This window comes from Megalobrama amblycephala, linkage group LG17 (genome assembly GCF_018812025.1).
Source record: "Megalobrama amblycephala isolate DHTTF-2021 linkage group LG17, ASM1881202v1, whole genome shotgun sequence".
Classification (NCBI taxonomy): Eukaryota; Metazoa; Chordata; class Actinopteri; order Cypriniformes; family Xenocyprididae; genus Megalobrama; species Megalobrama amblycephala.
Window position 1 is genome coordinate 38,057,041 of NC_063060.1, and position 20,044 is coordinate 38,077,084.

Consider the following 20,044-nt stretch of genomic DNA (forward strand, 5'->3'; position numbering starts at 1 on the left):
TGGCCTAATGACTTATTTGAACAGATTCATTTTAATGAATCATGACAACAACTGATCTGTCCACACGGTCTATAATGAATCATTTACTCGAACAACTCTGAAATGAGAACATAAGTGTGCTTGCCCCATTTAGCAAGAGTGGTTAGTAAAATTTGCCTTAATAATCCACAATATTTTAAATGACAATGCGTAGTAAATTAGGCCTACCTATAAAATAAGTTAGTTTAGACTGGAGTGAGGTGAAACCAGAACAAAGCAAGTTGTTGTTAGCTAGGTGCATTCAATTGTATATGGTAGAAAATTATATTATTAGTTAATATAACTTCTAAATGCTACTTTTTAATACTTTTCAAGGTTTAGCAAAAAAGCATCTTCTCTTACAAAGCTATAAAATCACTTTTTTTTTTTTTTTGCAAAGAGGGCAAGAAAGAATTACAGTGAGAGTGACGGGTACTTTATTGTCAGTATCGGGCTCGCAGATCACGTGGGTAGGGCACTTTCACAGCAAAAATTATGTATGCGATTAATTTAGATTAATTAATCACAGAGTATGCAATTAATTAGATTAAAATTTTGAATCGATTGACAGCCCTATTTTTAACCAAAAAGAGTTAAGGACTGCAGCTTTAAGGTTGTCAGCAGAAGGGGAAGCTAATACTTCTATCAAAAAGGCTGAATATAGACCTGATTATTTTGATAGAATTATCAGTAAAATTGAAAGACTTTACCCTCAGCATTCGTTCACTGAGCATGTGTGTGTACCTTTAGCCAGACAGACTGATCCTGAGTATAGTAGCTGTTCAGATGGGCAGTACAGGGTCTCCATGCATCATGAGCCACTACTTCATTTATGTCAAAATACTGCGACTTGCACATCTGATAAGGAATGCATAAAAAGAAATGTAAAATATAAATGATTTCAACAATCATAAAGGTTTGTTTTTGTTCATTTGAGTGGATAATTTGAGATGAGGGTCAATTAATAAATCGCTTATAATGGGGAATGAAATATAAACTGTAGGCTTAGCTGGAAGGGCAAAACTCGTGTACCTGAGTGAGCACAGGCTCCCCGGTCACCCTAGAGGCAGGGCATCTCTGGTCCTGATGCGAGCCTGAGGCGGTGGACGCCCACTGATCATTGAACCCCTGGGGAGTGAAAAAGCCACAGTCCTGGATGCTGGAACCTCTTTCAAACTCCTCACACACCCCATCCCCTTCAAACACGTAGCACAAGCTCGGGTGACCTGAAAGAGACAGAAAAAGTAAGAGAGAGTGAACACAAACTCATCATAAGAAACAAGTAATGACTCCCCTGCCAAGTTGTAATTGTGTTTTCATAGCAAGTCAGTGAGAGTAGGTTTCACTTATGTGTGAATTGAAAATAAACAGGAACATGATTTCACTCAGACGATTAAATAAACAACCAAGGCGTCACATTTAAATGTGTGGATGATGTCATTACATATGAATGAGTTATGACAGAAGTGCACACGGAGGTAAGAAGAGAATTAGCATGTCATTAAAGTCAATTCGTTAGAGAGGGGCATGTGCGAATGACATCAGAGTCTTGCATGAGCTCTTGTCTGAGAATGCTGCAAGGTAAGAGGAAGATGACTCATTGGTGGGAACAGCTTTTCAAAGGCAAGGGGCTCAAAAGGGTTCTAACAACAAATTAAAAACACAAGCATTTGATTGGCCGTCCCTGCTGCAGAACAGCTGACCTAACCCACATGCCAATGCCAAAGGATTTACTCCTAAGCTTTGTTGATCTTTGCTCCCCAAATACACTCGTGGAGATAATATATGAGAGCTCCTAATGTGGCATTAGAGTAAATATCGCAAAAAAAGCCATTCCTGAATGCCCTAAATCCACAAAAATGTGGTTACAAGCTACTATGAAAACATTGGGATGTTTGAGGCATGTGAGTCAGTCGCTGCTGCGTCTATGGTCATGTTTGAATTAGACACTTCTCATGCTTCGTACTCATAGGAAATATAGCGCTTTCAGTCACGAAAACAACATTGACTAAATTTGTGAAGTATGTGCTTTCTCCGCCTAACATTTTCTGCGAGTCTTGTTGGATGTTTCACTCTCACTTAAGTACATTATGTAACAATGGCATACAGTTAGATAATATAATTGTTAAGAAGATCAGTTGCAGCCTACAATATACTGAACATGCAACACTTCTGACCGTTGCCAGCGGTGTGATGGCATAAAACTGAAAATAATGAATGAGAACATCTTATTTCTTTGAAATAGCACCAGTTGTGTTACAGTAAATGACCAAAATCCTGGATAGAATTAATCTTTGAATACCTTTCCAAATATATTGCGCAAAGATTCAAACTGAATGATCAGACATCACAGATTCTGCTGTCAGGGAAATTACTCATAATTCATATTGGGGAAGTGTTTTTTCTATTTCTTCTTTTTCTGGTCAGCCTTGAAATAAAAACAACTTCTCGATAATCCACACCTCAGTAACATGAGAGGATTTTTTATTTATTTATTTAAAATATCTTTCATATTTGTCATTATACAATGTTAATGTTATGAACTGTGAACAACAATTTTAACAATTTTTGAAGAAAAATTTGATTGTTGGTTTACTAGACTTTTGGAATATGTAGCATGTTATACTACGGTATCCATGTAGAATGAAAACAGTAATATTGTGAAATATTATTCCAAATTAAAATAATTGTTTTCTATTTTTATATACTTTAAAACAGAAAAAATATAAGCAATGTTTTGGTCAATCGACCTTCCTCATGTCGTTTTTTTCCTTGTTTATATTGTACTTTCATTCACGCACCTACAAATTATTTCTTAATAAACATTAAAATATATAATTTATTCCTGAAATGGCAATGTTGAATTTTCAGCATCATTACTCCAGTCTTCAGTGTCACATGATCCTTCAGAAATCATTCTAATATGCTGATTAGAAGAAAAGAAAAATTTATTAGTATTATCTATGTCGAAAACGGTTGTGTTTCTTAATATGTTTGTGGAAACCATGATCATTTTCTTTTCAGATTTTTTGATGAAAAGAAAGTTTAAAAGAACAGCATTTATTTTGAGGATAAATATTTTGTAACATTATAAATGTCTTTACTGTCATTGTTGATATTAAATGTTTTGATATTAAATGTGTAATATATAATATGAAACTATTGACTTTTTTTGTTGTTGAACTAAACATTGTTTGTTTGTACAGTTTCTGATCTAAAGATTATACATAATATTATAAGAGTAATGGCAACATTAAAAGAGTAATGATTCTCTGATGACAGATAGAATGGATTCAGGATTTTGTCATTTTCGTATAATCCATAATGCTTTTCAGAAGGAATACTCAAGATATAATATTATATCATGCTGAAACTTTTCAGAATATGTGCACAAAATAAAGACCTCCAAATTTTCTCCTTAATTCAGTCTGAGAGAGAAAAACAGAAGCAGACGAATCCGAATCTACAGGAGACAGCAAAACTATATTGTATTGTATTGTTTTGCCTTGGTTTGTTTTGTTTTGAGAGCTGGTTATGATTATTGCTCTGGTTTATTATCCTGTGTGCAAGTTTTCTGGTGCTTCTGTTGTGGTGTTTACAGTCTGAGGGCCAGAGTTCTCTGTGGACAGTGAGAGTATTTGTTTTTGCGAAAGTGACTCACCATGACACTTGAAACCTGGTTCAACATGGCATTTTTTTGAGCAGCCGTCTCCGTCTAAGAGATTCCCGTCATCACAATCCTCAGTCCTGTGGGGGGAAGATAGCGATGCCAAGAGTTACAGTTATGAAATATGTGGAAGTTCTTTGGCTATGCTTCAAAACTTGAAAGACTCAAACAAATACTCAAAAATATGAAACATTCTTTAAAAATGACTAAAGCACATAACATGCAAAGCCTCTGACAGACCCAGTAAGTTTATACTGACCCCTGTAGTGTGCCATCACCACAGAAATGTTCTCCATGAGTGTAAACCAAGCCTGGGGAAAGTTCACTGAACAAACCGTCCGACTCCACCTGGATCCTGTACAGGTACTGAACATCCCTCTGCACATCACTAAGCAAACACATGCAAACACATTCAGAAAATACACATAGTTAGTAAAGTTATGAGCAAGTGGTGAGAACATTAATACACTAAATCATCCCTTTAAAAGATTTGTTAAAACACTGTTCAAAATCACTAAATCATTCAGGAATAAAACACTACAACTGTGTGCTGCTTGGCGTTCCAAAGGTTCTGCAGTGGCTTACTTTGGAACTATTTTTGTTGGCACATCAAAAACAAAGTAACTGGCAATATTGTGTCAACAATGTTACTCAAAAGTTACTCAGTGTTAACGGCACCTGTTAGTGGGTGGGATATATTAGGCAGCAAGTGAACATTTTGTCCTCAAAGTTGGTGTGTTAGAAACTGGAAAAATGGACAAGCGTAAGAATTTGAGCGAGTTTGACAAGGGCCAAATTGTGATGGCTAGACGACTGGGTCAGATCATCTCCAAAACTGCAGCTCTTGTGGGGTGTTCCCGGTCTGCAGTGGTCAGTATCTATGAAAAGTGGTCCAATGAAGGAACAGTGGTGAACCGATGTCATGGGCGGCCAAGGCTCATTGATGCATGTGGGGAGCGAAAGCTGGTCCGTGTGGTCCGATCCAACAGATGAGCTACTGTAGCTCAAATTGCTCAAGAGGTTAATGCTGGTTCTGATAGAAAGGTGTCAGAATACACAGTGCATCACAGTTTGTTACGTATGGGGCTGCATAGCCGCAGACCAGTCAGGGTGCCCATGCTGACCCCTGTCCACCGCTGAAAGAGCCAATAGTGGGTACGTGATCATCAGAACTGGACCACGGAGCAGTGGAAGAAGGTGGCCTGGTCTAATGAATCACATTTTGTTTTACGTCACGTGGATGGCTGGGTGCATGTGTGTCTCTTACTTGGGGAACACAGGGCACCAGGATGCTTTGGGCAATGTTCTGCTAGGAAACCTTGGGTCCTGCCATCCATGTGGATGTTTATTTGACACGTACCACCTACCTAAGCATTGTTGTAGACCATGTATTGTACACCCTTTCATGGAAACGGTATTCCCTAGTGGCTGTGGCCTCTTTCAGCAGGATAATGCTCCTGCCACAAAGCAAAACTGGTTCAGGAATGGTTTGAGGAGCACAACAACGAGTTTGAAATTCCAAATTCCCCAGATCTCAATCCAATCGAGCATCTGTGGGATGTGTTGAACAAACAAGTCCGATCCATGGAGGCTCCACCTCGCAACTTACAGGAATTAAAGCATCTCCTGCAAACATATTGGTGCAGATACCACAGCACACCTTCAGGGGTCTGGTGGAGTCCATGCCTCGACAGGTCAGGACTGTTTTGGCAGGAAAAGAGGGACCAAACGCTAAATATGAATTTGAAACATGCAGCAGTAATACTTGATCTAAGCTATATTTATTCTCAGGATGATCTCAAATCTAACCTTGTTAAAAATGGAAACGACCTTTTAATGTTGAGGGTATCACTGCATGTCTCACTGTGATGTACCTCAGGGTATCGATCTGATCTGATTCGATGACCCTATAAAAAGAGTCTCGTCATGATTGCCAAGGCTTGTTTGATTTCAGTCATTTTCCGGCTGGAGGTAAGAGGATGCCTAGCTAACTGAGCATCATCTACTTTCTCCAGCGGGTCTTATTACTCAACAAATTGCCCTTATTAATTATGTATCACTTCCAGGGACAGGGAAGGGGAGAGAGACTACTTAAAGCTATTGTTCTGAGGTCGCAAAGGGAGATCCAATAAAGTATTCTGTGCAAGTGATAAGATGAAGTTATATTTCTCTCTTTGTAGCACAGCCGGTTATATTATGACCTACAGCACAAGATCTCTTTTGGTGAGGTAAAACATTTTATTTTCTAAAAACATAATTAAGACACCCAGTAAATAACATTTAGACCCTTTTTACAGCTTAACAAGTAAATAATCTAATGTAATAAGCCATTATAATATCTTTTTTGAGTTTCTAATCATAATCATCAGGAATTACATTTTAAAATATATTAAAAATATATGAATGCATGTTTGTTTATTTATTTCATACAAAATAAGATTTTATGCCCTAAATGTTGGTGAAACCATATCATAAAACGACTGGAAAATAAAACCCTCTAAATATGATATTTAGTATGGGTTCTCTTAAGGTTAACGATCAACATTTTCTGAAGGTTAAGCACTTCCCTTCACTGGCCTTGTGAATATCTTCATCACCCTACCCAATTTGTGGGAAATGCTTTGTTTTTGCTGCAGACCTCATGGTGGCACTGTAGCACACTTTCACACAAAACCAGATTTAATCCCACTCCCATTTTTCCCCTCTTCTCCTTGTCACTCTTTTGTCTCCCATGCCAAACGACAGGTTTCTCACTTACTGCACACTAACTACATTGAGCACACTACTCTCTCTTTAGCCAGAGATTGGAAACAATTTTATAGCAGCTACAAACAGCCACGGGTGTTTACTGTTTCTACGGGTAAAGCGGTCACATTTGGTTTATATTCTAAGGTTTCACTGTACCATTCTCTCTCTCTCTCTCTCTGATACAATCCATCTTTCTTTCCTTTCCCTATCCACATAGCTCAATTCCCAGTGGAGTTTCCATCTTTCGGAGCTTACAGGACTTGTGGAAGGAACTTTTCTGGATATGTTACATTCTCTGATCCACACTATTAATCTCTGGACATTTTGACCTATTGCAAGTACTTGAACAACAATCCAGTGCCCCGTTGATGAATTTCTATTGGAACAAGCATAATAAAATGTGACAGGAATAGAACAGAAATTGGCTATGCGTTGATGCTTGTAAAATTAATGGCTAATAAAATGACAAAGTCAAATCTATGATATTGTTATTCTTCTTATTGCTTCGAAAACCATTGCACAATACTTAAACAGTGATATGCTGAAGATACAATTCGATGACAGATTTAGAAACGCAACATGTTCAGCATTTATGCTTAAGCCAGACTTAAAAATAATACTCCCAGAAATACTGTAAATCAACCAGAAACACAATGAAAACATGACAAAGACATCATTACTTGAAAATGCTTGACAGCATTACTAATGGCTCACCAATTTCAAATAAATATTTAAAAATATAAACTTTACTTTAATATAGTGTCTACATACAAAATAAAGTGCTATTATTAATCACACAGACACAAGTTCCTACCTGTCAGTGTATGTGGGCTGTGTGACGATGACGGGACTCCGGTCCTCTCTGATTGGTGGCTCTCTGATCACTCTGTAGAGAAGGGGGTGGCAGCCAGAGCACTGAGGATTTTGGGGTCGCGAGGTCAGCAAAACAGCATCGATCTCAAGCTTCTTGTCAAAGGTGGAGATTTTAATGGCCTTGATCTTCTTACTAGTGTGTAAATGGAGTGTCAGTGGAATATCACAAAAAGCATGCTTGGGACCTGTGTTGACCGACTCGTCATTCTCCGTTATGAACATGATATTAGCAATTGCTTTTTGATCTGTGGAAAAAATGTGGAATAAAAGTATTAATTTCTTTCTTTCAAAAAAAAAAAAATAAATAAAAAATCTTACTGACCCCAAACTTTTGATTGGTAGTGTATATTTCCATAGTTCCAGGTTTTTTATAACGTTCAGACAGTACTCACTGGCTGAGGTGTAGGTGATCCAGACGGTCAAGCTGTCAGGGACAACTGGGTGAAGGAAGTGCAATTCCAACATGCAGCCCTCAGTCTGGGGGCACGGCGTAGTCATGTTGGGCTCATACAGGTTGACTTCAGGACTCCAGGCTTGCATGCTGGGCTCACATGGCTGGTACACATCAGGGGCCCCTGCAAAAACACACATGCAAACCTCATCCAAAGCCAAAAAGAAAATACTCTAACTTGCCATCAAAAGATGAAGGATCTTTTTGGCAAATGGAACATACACCTGGAAGGATGAAATAATTCATTGCAATAAAACTGGCATATTAGACATAAAACAGCATTTCCATAGCAATGCATTCAAAAGCTTGACAAAATAGTTGACTGCTTTGCACAGTGCACTTACCTGTGCACTCACTATCTCTGTTTAAAAACCTAGTGAGCTGCCATACTGCCTACATACTGTAGCTATTTTCTTCTACGGTAGCATACTGCCATGAAAACAATTTGGCATACAGCATGCAGCAAATTCGCATGATACACAAATTGCGCTCCCACAAATGATTCCAATAGAAATGGATGTTAGCATGTTGCTAAGCTAACAATGGGGTAGTACAGTACATACAGTCGTTCATTTTTATTGACAATTTTTAGTAGTGAATTAAATGTAATTCATTTAAAATATATACAATTGTTAAATTAATTTTTTCATCCTCTTGGATTTATTGTTGCTGTTAGAGCATAAACAACATCTGCAAAGTTACGACGCTCAAAGTTGAATGCAAAGGGAGATATTTAATTTAAATAAAATATCAGTTTAAGGACTACAACAAACAGCTGGTAGGGACTACAACAAACTTCTCTCTGGGTTAGTGACATCACTAACCCTACAATTTACATAAACCCTGCCCCCGAGAACACACAACAAAGAAGGGAGGCCATGTTGGGCTGCTTTAGAGAAGAGGAAGAGTTGTTGTAGAAGAGTGTTGCTGCCATGCCTTAATTTTACTCTGGACTGCTTCAAAAATGAGGGTCAATTCAACGCTTGATTTGCACAAAAGATTAACATGACGGCACATGCTAGTCGATGAGATGAAATTTATCCACTAACCGTTAAGAAATGTCCAGATGCATTATATACACTGTAACTTCTTCCTGAGTCTGTAAGGCTGAACACCGCTACTGACAATCCTCATTTTGGCTGCGTGAGATTCTCCAGCTTTGTTGTTGTTGAGCAAACGAAGCGCGAGCTGTTAAAGATCCACCCTCTTCTGGAAAGCGGGCAGGGAGCAGCAGCTCATTTGCATTTAAAGGGACACACACACAAACTGTGTGTTTTTGCTCACACCAAAATAGGGGTAAATTTGACAAGCTATAATAAATTATCTGTGGAGTATTTTGAGCTGAAACTTCAGAGACACATTCTGAGGACACCAGAGACTTATTACATCTTGTGAAAGGGGCATTAGAGGACCCTTTTAAAGGTGCCATCGAATTGAAAAATGAATTTACCTCGCCATAGTTGAATAACAAGAGTTCAGTACATGGAAATGACATACAGTGAGTCTCAAACTCCATTGTTTCCTCCTTCTTATATAAATCTCATTTGTTTAAAAGACCTCCGAAGAACAGGCGAATCTCAACATAACACCGACTGTTACGTAACAGTCTGGGTGTACGCCCCCAATATTTGCATATACCAGCCCATGATCGAGGCATTACACAAGGGCAGCCAGTATTAATGTCTGGATCTGTGCAGAGCTGAATCATCAGACTAGGTAAGCAAGCAAGGACAACAGCGAAAAATGGCAGATGGAGCGATAATAACTGACATGATCCATGATAACATGATATTTTTAGTGATATTTGTAAATTGTCTTTCTAAATGTTTTGTTAGCATGTTGCTAATGTACTGTTAAATGTGGTTAAAGCTACCATCGTTTCTTACTGTATTCACGGAGACAAGAGAGCCGTCGCTGTTTTCATTTTTAAACACTTGCAGTCTGTATAATTCATAAACACAACTTCATTCTTTATAAATCTCTCCAACAGTGTGTAATGTTAGCTTTAGCCACGGAGCACAGCCTCAAACTCATTCAGAATCAAATGTAAACATCCAAATAAATACCATACTTGTGCGATTAGACATGCTGCATGACGAACACTTTGTAAAGATCCATTTTGAGGGTTATATTAGCTGTGTGAACTTTGTTTATGCAGTGATAGAGTCGAGAGCTCGGGAGGGGGCGGAGAGTGCAAGCAATTAAAGGGGCCGCAGCCTGAATCGGCGCATTTCTAATAATGCCTCAAAATAGGCAGTTAAAAAAATTCATTTAAAAAAATCTATGGGGTATTTTGAGCTGCAACTTCACAGACACATTCAGGGGACACCTTAGACTTATATTACATCTTGTAAAAAAACGTTCGATGGCACCTTTAAAACAAGGGAGGCAGCACAATTAAGTTGCAAACCTTTTTATAAGAGTATTTGCTTGAGGAGCTCACCTTAAAATGCTGCCTCCGCAGGCAGTTCACTAGGTTTCGGAACCAAGCAATTCTGCGTGTTTATTATGAACAACCATTTAATCTCTTGAATCTTCCATCTTGTTATTACAATTTTCACAAAAAGACAGGATGGGAGGCAAAGAGGGAGAAACCGAGTAAAAGGGAAAACAGAGAGAGTGTGTCTGGGAAAAACCACATTTCTTGGCAATGGATGTAAAGCACATTTCCCCAGACCTCAATCAACCGTAAGACCCAGGTGCAACTTGGCAAAGGAGACAGATTGGCGCCTTAATTGGGACAGACAGGGCTCAGAAAATAATTTATTAAACTAAGAGTTAATGTCCTCGGTGGCCTGAAGAACAGAAGCAAGACAGGGGAAAGTGATCCCAGGAGCCCTAGGGCAGCACTCACAGAAACACATTGTGGGACTTCACTAAGAATCAACTGCGGCCACTGATAGCGACATTTATTGCACTCATGATCAACGCCACCTTGGTTTATATGCCAGTGTTCAGATATGGTGAATGCAGCAGGCTACTGCAATCTGGCACAGTTTTCTGGGAGTTTTCATCACTAAACAACTGTAATCCAGGGACCTACCCAATCATTCAAATGGTTTTTTTTTTTTATGTTTTTCAAAGATTTTTTTTTTTAATGTTCGCTCACAAATGTGAGTAAATCAGTCGCATATGCAACCAAATTTCACGCTAGGGGACTAAAAAGTGTTTTTAATTATCCAACAGCTAGTAAATTGTATGCTTTCACTCACCTGCGATTGGGTTAGAGGCAAAAGATAAGTTTAGAGCATATAATTTCATTACCTGCTGAGCTTTACGCACTGTCGCTTGGCTGAGAGCGCCCTCTGTTGCTTTCTCTCACACACCCACTCAAAGAGAGAGGCTTACATGCAATGTAAAGATAATTGAGGAGCTAGATTTAAATGCAGTCACTGTCCTGATCAGGCAGAGCTACATCAAGTTTATCATTTGCATAAGTTTTTAAGCCTTGCCAATCTAAACATTCAAGCACAAGTAGAGATGGAAGAGAACTCAATTCAGTACTTGCGCACTGTGTGAAAAGTTTTGTGCACACACATTCAAAGCGTGCACCAAGAAAGCCTCGCCTGACAGCACGCGAACACTGAATTGAGTCCTCTTTCACGTCGTCAGTGCCCGTCTTGGCAAGCATCCTAGGAAATAGTCGGTCTTAAAGGGTTAGTTCACCTAAAGATGAAAATTCTGTCATTAATTAATCACCCTCATGTCATTCCACACCCGTAAGTTATGAAAAATTATTCTTGTCGCTTCATAACATTAAGGTTGAATCACTGTAGTCAAATGAACTGTTTTAAATTAACTGCTTTCCGGGCATCTGAACAATGGAGGCTTAACTGAGCCATTGGATTTCATCAAAAATATCTTAATTTGTGTTCCGAAGATGAAGGAAGATCTTACAGGTGTGGAACGACATGAGGATGAGTAATGAATGACATAATTTTCATTTTTGGGTGAACTAACCCTTTAAGTGAATGTAAATATCTGAGAAAGACAGCACATGTGTACAGTATCAGTATACTGGATCCGTGCATTATGTCTTAAAGTGACAACAGCCTAATATTCCTGCTGCTTTCTGTGTTTTTAATGTTAATCAAAAAAAAAAAAAAACATGCACTGCTCTTGACTGAATAACTTTTGTAACTTTAATAAAGATTCACATATATATTTAATTTATACAGTGAAGACTATGCAGTATTATTTTACATTTGATTACTTTATTTAATTTCTGCACGTAATCTACCTAATCTGCATCTAACTATTGTTAGATCTGCCTGAAAAACCTGAAAAGTACCGTTTATTTCATTTGTATCTTTGTTAGTGTTTATTTGTGCATTTCATTGTAGCTTCACTATTTGTTCTTATTTTATTAGGCTGTTTACTTGTCTTTAATAATGTTTGAAAATTATATTTTATATTATATTATACTTTTGCAACATTATAGATGTAGTCACTTTTGAGCAATTTAATGCACCCTTGCTGAATAAATGTATTAATTTCTAAAAAAAAAAAAAAAAAAAACCTTACTGAACCCAAAATTTTGAACAGTAGTATAATCAGCTTTTTATAACTTTATAAACAAATAAATAAATAAGCATTAAACTTTCTGAGGAAAAACCTAAAATCCACACCAGAAAACATAGTAAAATAGGTTAAAATGGCTGAAAGCATGCTTGTCTACATCACATGTGAAGTTGTATGCTTGTTCATACTGATTTGTTTGACAATTTACTCAAAAGTCTCAGCCTGCTTTCTGCATCCAAAAACAGTGTTGTTAATTGCTCCAGGCAATAAACCAATAAACCAATACATAATCTATATAACAAATACCATTTACATAGAAAGGAGATGACACAGCCTGGTTAAACTGGACCGCAGGGGGTTAATTAATAGGCCAGGCAACTTTTGCAGCAAAAACTCACCCCATTGGGTATTAATGTGAAGAGCACAAGCATTACTATCAGGCCATGTGAACTCCCTGCCTCCAAAAGTTTTTACAATGATAGATTAAACTGCACTCCAGGTCGAGAGAGAGACAGATAGACAGGCAGAAGCCTTGAGTCACAGAGCGCTCTTTTGCACCCAGCGTGGCCTCACATGTGTGGATGTGTACAGGGTAAACAGCAGCAGGCCAAGGCAAACCATAAAACTCAATTGGTCAGATAAACAGAGCGAGGGCCTCCACACACGGTAGAATTAATGACTGTATCAGATGTGGTGTAATGCTCCCGCAGGGAGAAGCAATGCGGCAAGATCTGTGAGCGTGTCATCCTTCCTTCTTTCAGCAACTTTAACCAGGTCTCTGCTTCACTCTGACTCAACCCTCATTTCACAAAAAGCTGCCTTATGGTACATACCGAGGCTACGGTACAGGTAAGCAGGGACGAGTATTACAAGATCTGAGATCCAAGTATGATTTGTTGGTAACGAACTGGCCTGCGCTGATACAGATATCAAATGATTCACCGTGGTATTACCGTGAGCATTATTTCATACTACACAAATAGTGTTGTCATACTGCTCTTAAAGTCTTTCTGACGTGATTAACTGACCGACAAAATAATTCACATTAGGTAGTCATCATGCACTTCATCATGTTTTTAAAAATAAACCAAAAACAATAGGTTAGCGTAATTTATTACAGACCTGAACCGATGGTAGTAAATCTCATTCGTTAATATCACAAAGATATTGTTTTCTTAGAGATATATATTTTTATTTTCAAATTTAAGGCTTCATTTCTCATCAATCTGTTTCTCAAAACAAGCCTCCAGGCCAAAAATCACTCTCCACTACCACCTAACTGGATGATTTTATGTTTGACCTCTCTCGTGATACTTGACCGCATACGTCTCGGGTGGACTTTTCAAAGCACAATCTTGTCCGTGACACGTCAGTGAGTGGGCAGACCAGATGCTAAGAGATTTCTGATTAGAATAATCAGTAACATCTGTTAGGTGAGGAACAAAGTTGAAAAGCTGCACAGGATACACATCGCTTTTTATGACGGGCCGCTTCTGGACACCGCCCAATATTACCAAAACTTGACGCTGTGCCAAGGGCCTTTTTTACTCATTGATGGCAAAGAGAGTGTTCTTTATCCTGGCAATTATGATTTAATGATTTATCCCCTAAATTTTTCCAGACTTGCATGCACCTGGCCCGCATGAGACTGAACGATCCACCTGAATGTGTACGCACAAGCAAGAAGAAAGAGAAAGAAGCCAGGGCTAAATTCTCTCTATCCTCATTAATCAAAGAGCAGGTATTGCTTTTTACATTGACGATCATTCGTGACATATTCAGCGGTGTGTTGAGGATCAAGCGCACGTCCGACGGCATTTATGTCAGAGACGGCATTCGGTCATGCGCTCACCATCTTATAATTCATGACGTATGCTTGTGGAAGAACTTTGCTGGTTCCTGATATAAAGACTATAATACAATGCAGTTAGTTCCAGTCTTCTGATTTGATTGCCTTTTCAAGGGTGTTAATATACAGTCCAACAGCAGTGGGCATTTTTTCACTCCTTGTATTTGTACAAGCACTAATGTTACTAATGTTATAATAAAGAATGACTGAGTACTAACCCACTGCTTCCTCTGGTGTCCAGTATCCAGTGGAATCACAGGCGTGAGGAGAAGTGGCCTCGTGGGCGTACTGATGGAGCGCTCCGTTCTCATCACAGAGTTGGCAGTTTATGCCACCCTCCCTACACAGACACAGAGAATAGCTTTTAAATAGCGCACAAACTCAGTGATATATCAAAAAATGGAGGGCTAAAATATTTTTTCATCCTCCTTTGAAGTGCCATTTACACTAGATCACTTTATGCGCTTTTATTGATAGTGAGCTATCTGATGAAGAAAAAAAGGGCTCCAAAACACATTTGGATAGCAATGCAATCACATACAAAACATGGCAAAAGTACATCTATTTCCATGTGTTTTCAATTAATAGAATGAAATTACTAAATTTAAATAAGTAGCCGTGCAATTTCAGCACATTTAATGGGTTAGTTCACCCAAAAATTAAAATTCTGTCATTAATTACTCACCCACACCCGTTAAGACCTTTGTTCACCTTCGGAACACAAATTAAGATATTTTTGATGAAATCCGAGAGGTATGTGACTCGTCCGTAGACAGCAATATAACCACCACTGTTAAGGTCCAGAAAGGTACTAAAGACATTGTTAAAACAGTTGACGTGACTGCAGTGATTCAACCTTAATTTTATGAAGCGAGGAAAATCATTTTTGTGCGCAAAAACAAAACAAAAATAACGACTTTATTCAACAATCTCTTCTCTTCTGTGTCATTCTCATGTGTTGTTTACGTCCAGCGCTTCCAGGTTCTAGGTCAGAACGCCGACTCATTATTGGCTCCTGCGTCAGCATCACATGCATGCGTCGTGCTGCTCACGTGATCAGCTTTGGCCAATAGAGCCGGCATTTGGACGTAAACACGGAAGCTTTCACTGTGCTTACTGATTCACTTGTGTAAGGATAATGACAGGGAAGAGAGGAGATTGTTGAATAAAGTCGTTTTTTCTCGTATTCTCGTCGCATCATAACATTAAGGTTGAACCACTGCAGTCACGTCGACTGTTTTAAGTCTTTAGTACCTTTGGATGAGTACTATGGATGAGTCATATACCTCTTGGATTTCATCAAAAAAAATAAGATTAACAAAGGTCTTACGGGTGTGGAACGACATGATGGGTGAGTAATTAATAACTAAACCTTTAACATCTAGTAAAACTGCATTGCTGGCCGTTAGTAAATACAAAGTGAATTTCTCAAAAACAAGAAGTGATATAATAAATAATGTAACATGAATGCATAAACATTTGTATTGAGAAATACATATTTCCTCTTTGTTTGCTGTATGTACACTCCTTACTTTACCTGTGGGCAAGTGGCCCACTGACTGGATTCAGCCAATGAATTGAGACGGAATCTGATCCTTGACCAATAACCACTGGTGCAAGAGGAACTGGGGTGGGCTTTCTATCATGGAGCCAGGTTTTGTAGACCAAATCAATATAGCAGTGCATCCGAGCTACTTGATTGGGTGTAAAATGGTTTGTACAGTCATCATCTGTAATAAAAAAAGGTTGAAATCTTTCGCATTTGATATTTCCATTGGTTTATTCACATGTGTGATTAATTTGATCCTAATATTACCATTGAGGTCCTCATGTGTACACTACTGTTCAAAGTTTGTTTTTTAAAGAAATTGCTACTTTTATTCAGCAAAGATGAAATTGTTTAAAAATGACAGTAAAGACATTCATAATGTTAAAAAGATTTCTACTTCAAATATATACACTACACGTTCAATCAGTATGATGCCAAACTTTTGAATGTGTAACTTGTACCACTAACATCAATATTTTTAAAGTGAAACTGGTTCATTTTGTTAGGCAAACAGAAGCAGTAAACTGATCGTGACTACCTGTGTAACTCATGTAGTTGTTGTACGGTGTGTTTTTGTATTGGGTAAGGCCACAAGTGTCATTGACTGGATCAGGGTCATGGCAAGCTTTAGATTTCGGCGTCGGTGCTGTATCGGCACACAGATCTCCAGTCTCCATGGATGCGGTGGTCTCTTGACAGGGGTCATCACATGACTCGCGTTCACTCACACCCTTAAACACATGGTACAGTCCCAAAATATGACCCATCTCATGGATCATGGTGTTGTTGTGTCCTTTGGTGCCAAAGTAGGAGGGGTTAAGAATCATTCCACCTGAAAAATGACACAAATTGACATCTGTGCAGTTGATGAAACAATATAAACTTTAACCTGAAAGAACACCGAGGTGTAGATTCTCAAGTTTAACTTTAATCTCAAAGCCAGAAGACTGAGAGTGTATCAGACTAATTTGTTCTGAAATACTGCTGCATAAAATCTATCCTGTAAACAGGACCACCGCAGCTAGGATTACCAGAAAGAACAATGCAATGTTCTATCCACTTTCAGAACATTACAATAAAATGTAAAATCCCACACCTGCTGAACAGTACCACACTGGCATCTGGTTTTATATCCAAATAATAAAATAGATATCTTAAAACAGTGTGACATTTATATCTGCTTAAAATCCATGCAGATGTTCAGCTGTTTAACAGCAAATTTGAAATGAGATTGAGAGAATAATTTGAATTTTATTTTTTTGTTATATCAAACTTATAGTTTATACATGTTGTTAGGGTTTAAAGCAGAAAAAGAATTTGTTTACTAATTAAAAACAGAAGTTGGTTTATCTGGCCATCTGCAAAAAGCTTTCTCTTCTAGAGATTTGTGCTCCACCACAGACAGGCCATTACGACCTTTTTATTTAGGAAATATCCATGTTTTATGGGAGTTCAGCCAAACGTACAGACCTTGGCTAGACACATCTGACAGACACAGCTCATTTACAGTTACACCACAAGATCAGCAGTTCATGCTATAGTCTGATTTCACTTAGAGCATTCAGAGCAGTAGTTTGACCTTGTTCCTCAATAGACATCAAGGTACTCTCACAAATAATCTCATGATTTATGTGGAATTAAACCAGGGCAGGCCGTCCCCCAAACCCATTCCATAAAACCAGAGCCTCCGAATTTATGAGAAACTAATCTCGCATTTTAACCTCCATGCAAGTCCAGCGAAACGTTTGCGGACAAAGATTGTCTTGCACCAAAAATGGTAAATCAAAAGCAGAGGTGGATTATGAGCATTATAAGAATGGAGCCATATCTCTGTGTGATTCAAAGCAGCGTGGTCAGTCATTCATGAATTTTATGCTACCTTTCATGTCTCAGACCACCTCTGGAATCTGTATTAACCATCCAAGCTGAATAAAAAAACAAAACTAACAATTTGAATTTAAGACTCAACACTCTGGTCAATCATTTTTATGAACATTTCATGGCTCGTTTTTCCTTCTTAACTTGACCTGCCATGGTTATTGGGATACAATTCTTCTCGGGTCTGTTTAGATCATTAAATAGACAATTGAGACCGAATAAAACATGACAGGGTGACCCCAAGGAACCCTTCCTGAAGAGGTTAATTTAGTAATTACGACAGGCTGGCTGGATGATCCTGTTTATTACATGGCTACTTATCAAATAAAACAATAATAGTGCAATTATACAATTTAGCGATCACAAATATTTGACAAAAAAGTATTCAGAGTCAAGTAATCAAGAGAATCATGAAATAAGGGGCTCTTAAAATAAATCAAGGGGGTACAAATATAATATGTGATTCAAATATAGAATATAAAATCAAATTAATTGCATTAATATAGGAAATATAAAATCATACACTTTGCAATAATGTTCGGTATGTTAACATTAGTTAATGCAACATGAAATACCAACAAACAATACTTTTACGGCATTTATTAATCTTGGTTAATGATCATTTCTACGTGTTCTAATACGTTTTTACATTTACAAGTTGTATAAATTAAAAAAACACTTAATGAAACAATAATATATTAAAGGTGCCCTCGAATGAAAAATTGAATTTATCTTGGCATTGTCACGGGTGCACAAGGACAAGATGTAAAAGATCCAAGTGCAGCATAAGTATTTATTGGGGAGTCCAGAAACGTAAATCCAAGGCAGGCAAGAGGTCAAAATCCAGGTAATCAGTCCACAAAACAACAAGCCAGAGATATAAAACAGTGCACGTAACAAATACAACAAACCACAACTGAGGACAGAAACAACTGAGATTAAATAGACAGACACTAATGATGAAACACAAAACAGCTGAGTGCAATGAGTGTAATAATGAGTCCAGGGGTGAATATGGGAATTGTAGTCCAAGGGGTGAAAACAAGAGTCCAAGATGGAGTGCCCTCTAGTGGCTGATGGGCACTCTCACAGGTGATCGTGACATTACCCCCCCTCAAAGGAGCGGCTACCAGACGCTCCACCAGAAAACAAACAAAAACACAAAAAACTCAGGAGGGAGGTGGACAGGAGGAGGATCAGGGGGAGGGATGGTGGGCCAGATCCAGGGTGCCCAACTGATAGCCAGGGCGGTGCTGGAGGAACTGACCAGGCTGGTTCCAGTGGTTCTGGAGTCCTGGCTGATTGCCAGGGTGGCGCTGGAGGAACTGACCAAGCTGGTTCCAGCGGGTCTGGAATCCTGGCTGATTGCCAGGGTGGTGCCGGAGGAACTGACCAGGCTGGTTCCAACGGTTCAGGGCCTGGGCAGTGGCGGCAGGGCAGAAAGCCTGGGCGGCGGCGGCGGCAGGGCAGAAGGCTTGGATGATGGCGGCAGGACAGAAGATCTGGCGGTGGCGACAGGGCTGCCAAGGGTGCCCTTCGTGGCCGTATCAGGGAGAACGAGCAGCTCGGTGACGGCCTCCGTGGCCGTATCAGGGAGAGCGGACAGCTCGGTGACGGCCTCCGTGGCCGTATCAGGGAGAGCGGAGGACTCAGGGACGGCAGCGGGCTCAGACTGGAACTGCTCTGGGACGGCAACGTGTTCGGACTGGATCTGCTCAGGGACGGCAACGTGTTCAGGCTGGAGCTGCTCTGGAACGTCTGGACGGCAGCGTGCTCAGGCTGGGGCTGCTCTGGGACGGCAGCGTGCTCAGGCTGCTCCGGCGACGCCGGCAGGGCAAGGCGCTTCGTTGGCGCCGGCAGGGCAAGGCGCTTCGTTGGCGCCGGCAGGGCAAGGCGCTTCGTTGGCGCCGGCAGGGCAAGGCGCTTCGGTGGCGCCGGCAGGGCAAGGCGCTTCGGTGGCGCCGGCAGGGCAAGGCGCTTCGGTGGCGCCGGCAGGGCAAGGCGCTTCGGTGGCGCCGGCAGGGCAAGGCGCTTCGGTGGCGCCGGCAGGGCAAGGCGCTTCGGTGGCGCCGGCAGGGCAAGGCGCTTGGAGAACCCACAGACAACCTCTAGAGTGGTCTCCAGGCCTTGTCGGACGGAGGAAGCCCTTTTCCTCCTTCTCCTCCGCTTATGAGGGTGAGGCGGTGGCTCACCCAACAAGGATTCACTGGCTGGACTGCGGACATGATCCATGATAACTGGCTGGAGCGGACTGATCACTGGCTGGAGCGGGCTTGTAGTGACTCACTGGCTGGAGCGGGCTCACTGGCTGGAGCGGGCTCTGTAGTGGACTCACTGGCTGGAGCGGGCTTGGCTGGAGCGGGCTCTGTAGTGGCTGGAGCGGGCTGGCTGGAGCGGACTCACTGGCTGGAGCGGGCTCTGTTTCGTCTGGACTCACTGGCTGGAGCGGGCTCTGTAGCGGACTGGGCTTGTAGCGGACTAATGTACTGT

General features: G+C 40.0%; 1 protein-coding gene across 1 annotated transcript in view; it reads right to left on the reverse strand.

Annotated features, from left to right (window-relative positions):
- Positions 1 to 20,044, reverse strand: part of pappa2 (pappalysin 2) — an 82,648-nt gene that overhangs the window by 43,696 nt on the left and 18,908 nt on the right. Inside the window, exons 4-12 of the mRNA XM_048163956.1 lie at positions 16,215 to 16,508; positions 15,665 to 15,857; positions 14,346 to 14,467; positions 7,699 to 7,881; positions 7,248 to 7,551; positions 3,945 to 4,073; positions 3,680 to 3,765; positions 1,051 to 1,244; positions 763 to 876 (exon numbers count right to left, since the gene is read on the reverse strand). Of these exons, the coding sequence (XP_048019913.1) occupies positions 763 to 876; positions 1,051 to 1,244; positions 3,680 to 3,765; positions 3,945 to 4,073; positions 7,248 to 7,551; positions 7,699 to 7,881; positions 14,346 to 14,467; positions 15,665 to 15,857; positions 16,215 to 16,508 (1,619 nt within the window). The remainder of the gene's footprint in view (positions 1 to 762; positions 877 to 1,050; positions 1,245 to 3,679; positions 3,766 to 3,944; positions 4,074 to 7,247; positions 7,552 to 7,698; positions 7,882 to 14,345; positions 14,468 to 15,664; positions 15,858 to 16,214; positions 16,509 to 20,044) is intronic.